General features: G+C 40.9%; 1 protein-coding gene across 2 annotated transcripts in view; it reads right to left on the reverse strand.

The window, feature by feature from the left end:
• Positions 1–3,895: 3,895 nt before the first annotated feature.
• The window catches only part of LOC122560869 (AN1-type zinc finger protein 5-like), a 28,630-nt gene continuing 18,333 nt past the window's right edge, over positions 3,896–14,192 (reverse strand). Inside the window, exon 6 of one of the 2 annotated variants that reach the window (XM_043712071.1) lies at positions 3,896–5,683. In XM_043712071.1, the coding sequence (XP_043568006.1) occupies positions 5,535–5,683 (149 nt within the window). In that variant the 3' untranslated portion in view covers positions 3,896–5,534. Of the gene's footprint in view, positions 5,687–14,192 lie in introns of both variants that reach the window. The other variant, XM_043712062.1, reaches the window with a different exon arrangement.

Raw genomic sequence — 14,192 nt, forward strand, 5'->3', positions numbered from 1 at the left:
TGGATTGGAGGGTGGGGGAGGAGGAGCTGGGAAGTGGTCAGGCAATGGGGAGGTGGTTATTTAAATTGGAGAAAAATAGAGCATTCTGGACTGTAGGCTTCCCAGGCAAATTATGAGGGGTTGTTCCTCCAATTTGGGGTTTGGTTTGTTGTGGCAATGGAGGAAGCAAAGGATGATCATGTCAGAAAAGGGGGTGGGGTGGGAAAGAGAATTACAATGGGTGGTGACTGGATGGTTGATTGGCTGGCCCCTGCAGGCCCACCCAAGATGCTCAGCGAACTGTTCCAAGTTTACATTTGGTCTCCCTGATGTAGAGAAGACTACATAGTGTGGTCCCCACCCATCCATTCCTACCTGCATCTACCTATCACCAACCCATCCATCCTTACCCAGACCCACTCCCTCTGTTTTGCAGCCCCCTTCCTCAGTCCTGATGAAAAAGGTACCAACCAGAAGCTTCAACACCCCTCTTGCTGTTACTCTACCTGCTGTGCTACTACTTCCAGCAATTATGCTTTAATTTACTTTTATCTAAAAAAGTTCTATTGAATAATTAATTATATACAAATTAAATCAATGATTTTACCAAATAACTGTTGACATTGAATACTTATGATATAAAGCAAAGACAGATTTTTAAAATCAGGGAATCAAGCATTATAGAGAAAAGACAGGAAAGTGTGATTGAGGACTCCAATCAGCATGATCTCATTTGAATGAGAGCCAACTATAGGCTGAAAGGCCTACTTCCACTCCACATTATGGCCTCATTTTAACCGAGAGTGTGAATGAATAGTGACAGTTCCAAGTCAGGATTGTTTTGGTAGACAACCTGAAAAGGATGGATGTCATTCGTCTTTCTATTACCTAGTCCAGCTCCAACATTGACCACTGCAGTGCAAACCATTATCTCAAGATAATTGTTTTTAAAATAAATCACTGAAGTGCCTTGAAATATTTTTCTTATGAGCTGCCTTAAGAGGTTGTTGTGTTGACCAAGTGGTTCTAACATATTAAGATTCATTTCAGCACAAGACCATCAGCTAGTCAAGTAATACCAAATTGTCTTTGTTAACTCAGATTTAAAATTTGTGCTATCCCATATCCTTCACACATTTGATGTTCCCTTCCATATTGAAGTACACTTAGCAGTTTAATCTCCAGGGGAAAAAAAACCTATTTGAATTGGAAATTTAAAAAACCTCAGCTTTGCTCATGTTCAAGGGTTAGTCAATTTCTATTTGAATTTGCTCAATTAAAACAAAGCAATTTTGAGGGGAAATCTTCAGGCCGAAGTGTCCTTTCCTCCACTCCAAGCCAACAGAGTTCATTTAATCAAAAGATACCCACTTAAAATGGCTTGAGGTCAAATGACTTTTGCAATTTCTGCTTTAAGCCTTCCAGAAATATCCTGAAATAACTATGGGTGTAGGCCTCCTCCTGTAGGGGTACCCAGCTGAAGACTGAAATTTAAAAATGCACTTTGCTGTTATCTGGAAACTTACCCAGAGTTGAAACACTAACAATTAGAGCTGTACAGAAGTTGCAGTGAAGTGACAAGTGTTGCCATTGAACCTGCTCAGCAGCATATTACTGACAGTTTGGGGTGGGTTAGATTCAGCTTCTGACCTTATTACTATCTTGGTTCAAATGTGGACAAAAAAGCTGAATTCCAAAGTTATGGCAAAAGTGGTTGCCTTTTAAATATGTGGGGCATCAAGGATCCTTCAGAAATTTCAGTGGGAATCAGTTGAAACTCAGTCATGTGGCACATGGGAGAACTCATGGTGCAGTACTAACATCCCTGAGCTATAAGACTTGGGTTCAAATCCCACTGGCTCCAGAGGTATTTCATGACATCTGTGCAGAAGGAAGGAAAATATCTGGCACAGAAAGATGGCTGTAGTCAGAGGTCTTTCATCTCAGCTCTATGACATCTGTACAAGACATCCTTAGTAGATTTTAAAAAACCTTGTTCAGAGATGTTATTGCATAACTTTGGGAATGTAAACCTGGCCTGCTTTTGGACAGTGACACTATCACTGTACCACAAGATAATAGCTCTAAGATCTCTTCTTTCTCAGTACTACCTGTATTTTCCCCAGCAAGCTGCTAGAGCCTGATCAAACATTAGTATCTCTTCTGGTTCAAAATCCTGGAACTCCCTCAAAAAGGCATGAAAAAGTTTACCTACAGCACATTGACTATCTCTGGCTGGCAGCTCACCACCACCTTTGATTAGGGGCAGGTAATAAACATTGGCCTGGTCAGCAACACCCACGTCCCACAAAAGCAACACCAATTTATCCTCAGTTGTGAAGAGCTAATTCATTCTACAGCAATGACTTTAGTCAAGTTGTTCCAGGTAGATCAGTATTTGTCCTGTGCCCGAAACAAACTAAAAAGCAAGCTTTGAAGACCCAGAGTCTGTGGAGCACAATAAGCCATAACAGTTGCAGAACGATCTGTAATTGCTGCCTTAAGAATACAGTATTTAATATTTTAAAAACGGTCCTAAAATCTTAACACTCCACAAGGAAAAAGGCATCTTTACTGCACCCAGAGATAGTCACAGCACAAAAAAAAAGACCCATTTTCCATGCAAGTCATCAAGCACCATCTCCAATCCTATTTTCCACCAAAAGCTAGACAAGATAGTATGCCCATTCCCCCAACTTGTGAATTTGGAGCAATTTTACTGTGGAGCAGAGGGCATTTAGACTTTTGGGTGAAATAACTCAAAAATCTATTACATGGGAGCACAGCCCTCCTGCAAGTTGCCTTCCAAGCCACTAACAATCCTGAGTTGGAAATACAATTACCATTCCTTCACTGTCACTGGGTCAAAATTCTGGAACACCCTTCCAAACGGTATTGTAGGTTAACCTTAAGTGCATTGCAGCCATGAAAAAGGGAGGCAGCTCTATCACCGCCAGGGCAACCAAGAATGGATAATAAATGCTGGCTGGCCAATGACACCTACATCCCACAAATGAATAAAGCTCTTAAACCACATGCTAATTGAATTTATCACATCTACCTTTCCAAAACACTAGAAGGAATTTGCAGGTTTCAGTTTAGCTCTGTTGTCCCAACACCATTGAAGTGACTGTGGTAAGCCACTGAATCTACACTTAATGGTTAACTTTACGGAAAGTGAAAGCTGCAATACTCTAGCTTTTAGAAATAATTTTGGATTTTTTCCACAATATTCCACTGGTCATGACAAAAATAGACTTTGATCTTGAATGCATATGGAATTTCTATGAATTGAATGGCTTTTAAAAAACCAAAAATACTGACTTAGAAATATATACAGGCATCACTATCGCAGCAGGTTGGCCAACTTTCATGACTGATGTTGAGTGACAAGACCAATGAGATTAAAAATCTACCCAAGAGCCAATAAACCAGTCAGCCCAAAAAAAGGCACAAAATGTCTTCATCTATTTGATTTACATCTGAGAATCATTATTCCAAACATGTTCACAACATGCTACAGATTCAAAAGCTTACAACTGCCAGTTTGAATGCAAACTCAAAATACATTGTGTTCTATTTTAAGAGAAGATAGGTTAGACTGAACAGACTGGAGAAGTTTGCTGTTGAAAGATTAGGAAATAACAATCTATTTTTCCCCTTAGGGCCAGCAATTAAACCATTTAATTCCCTTGAATTTTTGACTAATTGAAGATGATGTAGCCTCATGCTAAGAGTATAAAACTACTGTTATGACCAACTGAAAGTTAAGAGCCAGTTCACTCCCATTTGGTTGAAGCACTGAGGACAATGCAAAATTAAAGTGGAAACACCAAAAAGATACCTGGAAGAGAAACAGGGTAAGGTACATGGGCCAAGTGTATACAACTCTAAATTAAAGTGGGAAAGAAATGAGTTATTCTGTACATATTTATTTACATCCAATTTCGCATAAATGTGGACAAGCATGATTATATGCATTACATAAATATAAATACTTCTGTACAAATTACATACCAAGATTAAAAATTAAAAAGGCATACTGTAGTTTGTCAACAAAACTTAAGCTGTGTACAGTAGTTGAATATGCAGAGTTATTGCAAGAATGAATAGTAATCAAAGTCACAGCCTGTTAAAATTAAGATTTGATCACGCTACATGTTAAATTGTACTAGATTTAAAATGAACTAATTTGTACATCACAAATCTAATAACAGATGTAAACGTACAATAGCTTCAATTGAGCATACTGTCATTTCTACAGTTCAACATTTTACACTGCTGAGGACATGCAGTCCATGCAATAAGCCAATGTTATAATCCTAACACTGTAGAATATATAGCACAGTTGTAATGCACTGTGGTCATGGTGGGATTGAGTAATGACAGGTGTGCACTATCAGCAGATGAACATACTAAAACAATTAATGTCCTTAAGTGGCACACAGCCTATCAAATTAACTCATCTGCTTGAGCAGAGCACACAGTTTAACAGACAAAAGGAGTTAAGAAAAATAACTGGGCACTACATGCAGTCATACAAGCCATGCAAGGCTCTCTTCTCCCAGGTTGGTGATAGGAGGCTACCAAACTATGAAAATTGGCATTTTATTACACATTTGAATCCATGTGGCAAGTGTAATGAGATGCACCAACATATGCAATATAATTGGGACATTACCAATTAGTTACTTGGACACCGTTAATTCATTCACATCTGTTAAAAGCATGTGCAATTTTTGTAAACAGCCTGCATGTATCATATTGAGCTACATAGAGTTAATGTTTAAATTAATGAAGGCAGAGTTGCTATTCTAGGAGAAAGAGGCTCAGATTCATTGGCCTCGACAGCATTCTGTATTATTCAGACTCCCATTTTAAATACTTTGAACACATTTACAGGCTGATTGTGTTCTAGTAGAGGAAAATTGTTTTCTAATTAAAGTCTTAAAAACAAGTCAACTTGAAAAGCCTTCCCTATTTGCACAAGTTTTCCCTGAATAACATCAGCATGAAAGTCATTAACCTACAAAACTGAGTCTACGTATGCCTATGTGAAGACAGCTCCAAGACTAATGGAATTGGCTATGCACCTTAAAATCCAAGTTATTCAAATATACAGTCTATCATATTTTAAAATCTATTTAACTCTATAGACTATACTAGAAGTCATCCAAAGATTGAAGTCTGCTTAGGCACTAGAAACATGTTATCAAACAAGTTTTTGGTTGGTCAATTTACTCAATTAAAAGCACTACAACATACTGTCTTAAGCTAGCTTGGCACATCAACCACTACTAGTGATCGCCATTTAACCAGCTCATTCCATTCATTTTGTAGGTCAACGGTTTCACTTGTTGCGATTAGTACTGTGTGCTCAATTGCATTTAGTATTGTCCAGCCACCTTACAATTAGGAACTAGGGTTAAAGCACAATTGGAGAACAGACAAGGATTAAAACAGCCCATGCATCTGCTCTATGAGGACCCTAAAATAGATTGGGGATAAAAAGAAATAAATGCAGTCTTTGATAGTTATTGTCTTCAATTGCCTGTTTAAATCCTCTGAATTTTCTCAGCCACAATAATAGGGTTCTCTTTCCTGATTTTCATTGCTGCTTCTGCCTTGTAATCATAAGGGCAATTATGTTTATCTGAGTAACGATGAAGTCCACAGAACAAGTTCCCACAACGACAGTCAAAACCTGCTATAGAAGAGAAGAGAAAATCTTTATTCTAGCTTAAGTAGTATGAATTCAAAACCAGTGTTTTTATAAAGAGTTACATTGCTATTCATGCAGGTGCATCATGCTCATTTCCACCCAGAAATAAAGAATTTAATTTAAAAGTTGAGCAACCTGTACAAGAAATAGCTTGGTGTTGATATATCAAGTTCTTCACTCCAATTAGTCATTGTGGCTACAAGCAGTAGCTATCAAGCTATTTTGGCATAAAAAGGCCTAAGAATGTCAAAGTGACCACCCATGTGGATTAAGTTATGGCCAGAGAATTTAACAACTAAACCAGTTGTGAACTAAAATTGATTTAAAACTAAAGGATCTTTGACAGGACATACAACAGGGATGTGAAATGATCAGGATATCAAAAGCAATTTAAGCAGGAAGAATATGAAACAAAAGAAAACCATGTCAGAATGAGAAGCTAAAGTAGGAAAATGATCTTGCGTAGTAAAAGAAAATTGGAATTAAATCATAATGAGGAGGTTGCTAAGCTGAAATCTCTACATATTCATCTTCCATCACCTTTCTCAAATTCATCCATGAGCAATACCAAGGGAAGAGGTCACTTAAAGGATATAATAGCAGAACATGCAGAAATACACAATCATGCAGCCAGCTTTGATTTAGGAATGGGAAATCATGCTTGACAAAGTTCTTTGACATGGTATAAGCAGGATAGGCAAAGGGAACTTGTAACATTTGGATTTGCAAAAGACATTTAAGTTGTGTTAATTCCAATAGGTTAGGAGACTATGGTGTTGGGGTAGTACAGCAGTACAGATAGAGGATAGCTAACTGTTAGACAGTGGAGATAAAATACCATTTTCAAGATGGCTACCTGCAACTAATGGAGTATTACAGGATCAGTGCTGGGCGGGGGGGGGGGGGGCAGTTACTGGATATTTTGTTTCAGGTGGTCATCACACCAGTAGATTAAGTACCTTAAAGGTCAGTCCGGTCAGAGCAGGGTGTGACTGTGGGTCATAGATGTACCGCATGGAAACAGACCCTTCGGCCCAACTAGTCCATGCCAACCAGATATCCCAATCAATCAATCTAGTCCCACTTGTCAGCACCAAACCCATATCTTCCAAAGCCATCTATTTATATACCCATCCAGATGCCTTTTAAGTGTTACAATTGCACTAGCCTCCACCACTTCTGGCAGCTCATTCCATCATGTACCACCCTCTGAAAAAGTTGCCCCTTAGGTCTCATATCTTTCCCCACTCACCCTAAACCTATGCCCTCAGTTTTGGACTCCCCCACCCCAGGGAAAAGATTGCCTATTTACCCTACCCATGCCCCTCATGATTTTATAAACATGAGGTCACCCCTCAACCTCCAATGCTCCAGGGAAAGCAGCTCAGGCTTTTCAACCTCTCCCTATAGCTCAAATCCACGATTCCTGGCAACAGCCTTGTAACCCTTTCAAGTTTCACAACATCCTTCTGATAGGAAGATCAGAATTGCACGCAATATTCCAAAAGTGGCCTAACCAACATTCCTGTACAGCTGCAACATGACCCAACTCCTGTACCTGATACTCTGACCAAAGAAAGCAAGCATACTAAACTCCTTCAAGGAGCTATGAACCTGCACTTCAGGGTCTTTGTTCAGTAACACTCCCTAGAACCTTCAGTGTACAAGTCCTGCTAAGATTTGCTTTCCCAAAATGCAGCACCTCATTTATCTAAATTAAACTCCATCTGCCACTCCTCAGCCCATTGGCCCATCTGATCAAGATCCCATTGTAATCAGAGTGAGGCAGGTAGTGGGATCCTGTATTCTGGAACAGAGGAGCCTCTGATCTTGATCTTGCCCAACAGGTACAATGAAATTTGCTCCCTGTACAGCTATAGGGAGGATGAGCCAGCTGACCATGGCACTGATTTAGGAGACCATTCAACAGGAAGAAGCCAAAACAATTGGTAGTTTAAGAGATTATAAAACTTGGAATAGACAGCATCCTTTGTTAGCAGGATCAAGACTCCTGTAAGACCATAAGACACAGGAGCGGAAGTAAGACCATTCGGCCCATCGAGTCCACTCCGCCATTCAATCATGGCTGATGCGCATTTCAACTCCACTTACCCGCATTCTCCCCGTAGCCCTTAATTCCTTGTGACATCAAGAATTTATCAATTTCTGCCTTGAAGACATTTAGTGTCCCGCCTCCACTGCACTCTGGGGCAATGAATTCCACAGGCCCACCACTCTCAGGCTGAAGAAATGTCTCCACATTTCTGTTCTGAATTTACCCCCTCTAATTCTAAGGCTGTGTCCACGGGTCCTATCTCCTCGCCTAACAGAAACAATTTCCTAGCGTCCACCCTCTCCAAGCCATGTATTATCTTGTAAGTTTCTATTAGATCTCCCCTTAATCTTCTAAACTCCAATGAATACAATCCCAGGATCCTCAGCCATTCCTCATATGTTAGAGCTTCCATTCCAGGGATCATCCGTGTGAATCTCCGCTGGACACGCTCCAGTGCCAGTATGTTCTTCCTGAGGTGTGGGGACCAAAACTGGACACAGTACTCCAAATAGGGCCCAACCAGAGCTTTATAAAGTCTCAGTAGCACAACAGTGCTTTTATATTCCAACCCCCTTGAGATAATTGACAACATTGCATTCGCTTTCTTAATCACGGACTCAACCTGCATGTTTACCTTTAGAGAATCCTCAACTAGCACTCCCAGATTCCTCTGTACTTTGGCTTTACGAATTTTCTCAGTTTAGAAAGTAATCCATGCTTCTATTCTTTTTCCCAAAGTGCAAGACCTCGCATTTGCTCACATGGAATTCCATCAACCATTTCCTGGACCACTCCTCCAAACTGTCTAGATCCTTCTGCAGCCTCCCCACTTCCTCAGTACTACCTACCTATCCACCTAACTTTGTATCGTCGGCAAACTTCGCTAGAATGCCCCCAGTCCCTTCATCCAGATCATTAATATATAATGTGAACAGCTGCGGTCCCAACATTGAACCCTGCGGGACACCGCTTGTCACCGGCTGCCATTCCGAAAAAGAACTTTTATCCCTACTCTCTGCCTCCTGTCAGACAGCCAATCCTCAAATCAATACCAGCAGCTCACCTCGAACACCATGGGCCCTCACCTTGCTCAGCAGTCTCCCGTGTGGCACCTTATCAAAGGCCTTTTGGAAGTCTAGGTAGACCACATCCACTGGGTTTCTCCGGTCTAACCTACTTGTCACCTCTTCAAAGAACTCCAACAGGTTTGTCAGGCACGACCTCCCCTTACTAAATCCATGTTGACTTGTTCTAATTCGACCTTGCTCTTCCAAGAATTTAGAAACCTCATCCTTAATGATGGATTCTAGAATTTTACTAGAAGGTATGCTGCCTGTCTAGTGCCAAGGTAAGGGACATCCGACTGACTTGAAAGGATATTGGGGGAAAAAAAAAAAAGAGGGAATCCAATTGTGGCCTATATCAGGGCAAAACGATTTGGGTTAGCACTGCTGCCTCACAGCACCAGAAACCCTCTAGGTTCAATTCCTGCCTCAGCCGACTGTATGGAGTTTGCACAATTCTCCCAGTGTCTGCGTGGGTTTCCTCCCACAATCCAAAAAAGTGTGCAGGTTAGGTGAATTGGCCATGCTAAATTGCCGGTGTTAGGTGAAGGGGTAAATGTAGGGGAATGGGTTTGGAAGGGTTGCGCTTCATCAAGTCAGTGTGGACTTGTTGGGCCGAAGGGCCTGTTTCCACACTAAGTAATCTAATCTAATGTGGGCATGACTCGAAAAAAAAGGTCTTGTTTACGGAATATCAGAAACTAGGAAGTAAGTTAAAGAACAGGTCCTTAAGGGTTAAAATCTTTGGATTACTACCTGAGCCACGTGCAAACCGGCATGCGATGAGAGAATAAGGGAAGTAAACACATGGTCTGACAAGGGGTTCTTTTCATGGAGCACTATCTTTAGCATTGGTACAGGAGGGATCTGTACTGTTGAGGGTATAGTCTCCATCTTTAGTGAAAGAGTAAATAGTGTGGTCAACAGGACTTAAAGTACAGGTTGGACAGGGGAAAAAGGGAAACTCCAATTATATTGGCCAATGGGAAACAAAGCAGGTTAACATCTCTGGAGTTGGATTCAACTGTATGGGGGAAAAGTTTAAAATACAAAAAAGGAGAACTCCAGTACACATGTTTGGAAAGGGTTAGGGATCAAAACTTCAAACACAGGATAAAGGATGACAAATAAGAGGGTCAGTAAATATAGGACTGAAGATGCTGTACCCAAATGCATGCAGTATATGAAATAAGGCAAATGAACTTGAGGTGCAAATCAAAGTTGGCAGGTATATTGTGCCAGGCAGAGGTGGCTGTAAGGAGATCAGGACTGGGAGGCAAATATCCAAGGATGTACATTCTAACAAAAAAGATAGGCAGGTGGGCAGAGGGAGTGGTCTTGCCTCATTAATGAAATCAAATCAATAGCCAGAAACAAAATGTAGGGTCAGATGTAGATGTCTGAGGCCAGACTGAGGAATGGCAAAGGTTAAAAAAACCATAATGGGAGTTATATACAGGCCTCCAAACAGCAAGATGTGGGGCACAAGATACCTTTCTTACAACCTTTCAACCAAGGTTGCAATGATCATGGGGATTTCAATATGCAAGTGGACTGGGAAAATTAGACTGCTAGTAGATTGCAAGAAAAAGGGAACTTGTGGAATATTGACAAGATGCCTTTTGGAACAGCTTGTGGCGTTTAGGGAATAGGAAATTCTAGATTCAGTGATATGCAATGTGAAAGACTTGATAAGGGAACCTAAAGGTGAAGGAACCCTTATAAAACAGACGATAATGAAGTAATTTATTCTGCAATTTGAGAAGCTAGATTCAGATGTAATGGTATTACAGTTGAATAAAATGCAACTGGAGGCATGAGGGTGCAGCTGACTAGGACTGACTGGGGAGAGAAGCCTAGCAGGAAAGGCAGTGGAACAGCAATGGCAGGAGTTTCTGGGAGTAATTCAACAAAAGGTTGAGCACACATTTGATAGATGAGGTGGATTTTTAAAAGAGTCACCTTGTACGGAGAGGGGAAAGTGGCTTGATGAAGGGACTTCAAGCAGGTAATTCTAGTGTTTGGAACCTGGCACGGCTGTCAATTATGGGTGAAATGTGGGAATATGACACTGGGTCTACGGGATGTGGTTGTAGGCTGGAGGAAGTTACGCAAGTTAAGATGGCTGAGGCCAAGAAGAAATATTAAAGGTAATGAGAAACAGATGCCTTCAGCTGTCTGGGTCCTCCCTCACTATTTCCCTTTCCTCATTTTATCTCCTTTCTTGCTCAGGATTTTTTGATGATTTTGATAGTAAATGACACCTTGTGGCTCTTTTCAATGAAAGATGATTGAAATACAAGTAGTAAATATTCTGTAAAACACACAGGCTACACTATCTTTTAGCTTGCCAATGGTCTTTAGTGATTTCCTGTGATGTGCCCTGTTCCATTAAAAATATTTCCATCCAAATTTAATGTTTTTCAGGAAAATAGAGGAATAAATAAGGTTGGTGCTGTGATGACTTTACCAGTGCAAGGGACAAGATTTTAAGTTAAAATCTGATAAATTGCGATTGATTACCACTTAAGACAATAGGTGCAGGAGTAGGCCATTCTGCCCTTGGAGCCTGCACCACCATTCAATATGAGCATGGCTGATCATTCCTAATCAGTATCCTCTTCCTGCCTTATCTCCACAACCCTTGATTCCACAATCCTGGAGAGCTCTATCCAACTCTTTCTTAAATGAATCCAGAGACTGGGCCTTCACTGCCCTCTGGGGCAGAGCATTCCACACAGCCACCACTCTCTGGGTGAAGACGTTTCTCCTCATCTCTGTTCTAAATGGTCTACCCCGTATTTTTAAGCTGTGTCCTCTGGTTCTGCACTCCCCCATCAGCAGAAACATGTTTCCTGCCTCCAGAATGTCCAATCCTTTAATAATCTTAGATGTCTCAATCAGATCCCCTCTCAGTCTTCTAAACTCAAGGGTATACAAGCCCAGTCGTTTCAGTCTTTCAGCGTAAGGTAATCCCACCATTCCAGGAATTGACCTCGTGAACCTATGCTGCACTCCCTCAATAGCCAGAATGTCTTTCCTCAAATGTGGGAACCAGAACTGCACACAGTACTCCAGGTGTGGTCTCACCAGGGCCCTGTACAGCTGCAGAAGCATCTCTTTGCTTCTATACTCAATCCCTCTTGTTATGAAGGCCAGCATGCTATTAGCCTTCTTCACTACCTGCCGTACCTGCATGCTTACCTTCATTGACTGGTGTACAAGAACACCCAGATCTCTGTACTGCCCCTTTACCTAAATTGATTCCATTGAGGTAGTAATCTTCCTTCCTGTTCCAAGATGACAATTACTCTAACACTCATCTTTGTAAAGGCTGTTTTAATTCTATCAATCAAATTAAATTCTGACTGCATTGTCTGCGATTAGAAAATATCACTGTCTTCATTTGTTGCTTCTTTCTTTCCTTCCCCTGGTAACTGGATTTTCCTCAGTAGGAAGAATTAAGCTCACATGCATATCCATATTCCGATAGCACAGAACCTGTGTGTTGAAAGTTTACTTCTGTGCTAATTATTTCAAATCGAATAGTTCAGTTAGAGTCATGGAGATACACAGCACAGAAACAGACCCTTCGGGTCCATGCTGACCAGATATCTTAAATAAATCTAGCTGCATTTGCCAGGGTTTGGCCCATAACCCTTTAAACCCTTCCTATTCATATACCCATTCAAATGGGTTTTTAAAAAAAAGTGTTGTAATTGCAAAGATTTTGCAAATCTTTTCTGAACCCTTTCAACTTTCACAACCTTCTTATAGCATTGAGACTAGAACTGCATGCAGTATTCTAATAGTGGCCTAACCAATGTTGTTTTTCAACAAAGTTACAGAATAGTCAGAGGGAAATTCAGAAGCAAACTTGTAAGATCTCAGCTATTTGTAAGAATAATAGGGTAGTTATGGTAGGGGATTTTAACTTTCCAAACATCAACTGGGACTGCCAGAGTGTTAAAGGTTTAGATGGAGAGGAATTTAAGTGCGTATAAGACAGTTTTCTGATTCTCTAGTAGATACATCCACATACTGAAAGTACAAAACTTGACTACTCTTGGGAAATAAGGCAGAGCAGGTGACTGAGGTGTCAGTGGGGGAGCACTTTGGGGCCAGCGACCATAATTCTATTTGTTTTAAAATGGTGATGGGAAAGGATAGACTAGATCTAAAAGTTGAAGTTCTAAATTGGAGAAAGGCCAATTTTGACAGTAATAGGCAAGAACTTTCAAAAGCTTATTGGAGGCAGATGTTTGCAGGTAAAGAGACAGCTGGAAAATGGGAAGCTTCAGAAATGAGATAACAAGAATACAGAGAAAGTATATTCCTGTCAGGGTGAAGGGGAAGGCTGGTAGGTATAGGGAATGCTGGATGACTAAAGAAATTGAGGGTTTGGTTAAGAAGGTATAGACAGGAGAGATTGAGTGAATCCTTAAAAGAGTATAAAGGAGTATACAAGAGGAAAATCAGGAGGGCAAAAAGGGGATTGAGATAGAATTAAGGAGAATCCAATGCTATTTGCCAAAGGGTTTTTACAAATATTAAGGACAAAAGGGTAACTAGGGAGAAAATAGGGCCCCTCAAAGATCAGCAAAGCAGCCTTTGTGTGGAGCCACAGAAAATGGGGGAGATACTACATGAATATGAGTATTCACTCTGGAAAAGGGTATGGAAGATTAAACTGTAGGGAAATAGATGGTGACATCTTGCAAAATGTCCAGATCACAGGAGGAAGTCCTGGATTTCTTGAAACGGTTAAAGGTGGATAAATCCCAAGGACCTGACCAGGTGTACCCAAGAACTCTGGGAAGCTAGAGAAGTGATTGCTGGGCCTCTTGCTGAGATATTTGTATCATCGATAGTCACAGGTGAGATGCCGGAAGACAGGAGGTTGGTAAACGTGGTGCCACTGTTGAAGAAGAGCGGTAAAGACAAGCCAGGGAACTATAGACCAGTGAGCCTGACCCTCGGTGGTGGTCAAGTTGTTGGAGGGAATCCTGAGGGACATGTATTTGGAAAGGCAAGATTTGATTAGATAGTCAACATGGCTTAGTGCATGGGAAATCATGTCTCACAAACTTGATTGAGTTTTTTGATGAAGTAACAAAGAGGATTGATGAGGGCAGAGTGGTAGATGTGATCTATATGGACTTCAGTAAATTGTTTCACAAGGTTCCCCATGGGAGACTGATTAGCAAGGTTAGATCTCATGGAATAAAGGGAGAACTAGCCATTTGGATACAGAACTGGCTCAAAAGGTAGAAGTCAGAGGGTGGTGGTGGAGGATTGTTTTTCAGACTGGAGGCCTGTGACCAGTGGAGTGTCACAAGGACCAGTGCTGGGTCCTCTACTTTGTCATTTA

Source organism: Chiloscyllium plagiosum, chromosome 2 (genome assembly GCF_004010195.1).
Source record: "Chiloscyllium plagiosum isolate BGI_BamShark_2017 chromosome 2, ASM401019v2, whole genome shotgun sequence".
Classification (NCBI taxonomy): domain Eukaryota; kingdom Metazoa; phylum Chordata; class Chondrichthyes; order Orectolobiformes; family Hemiscylliidae; genus Chiloscyllium; species Chiloscyllium plagiosum.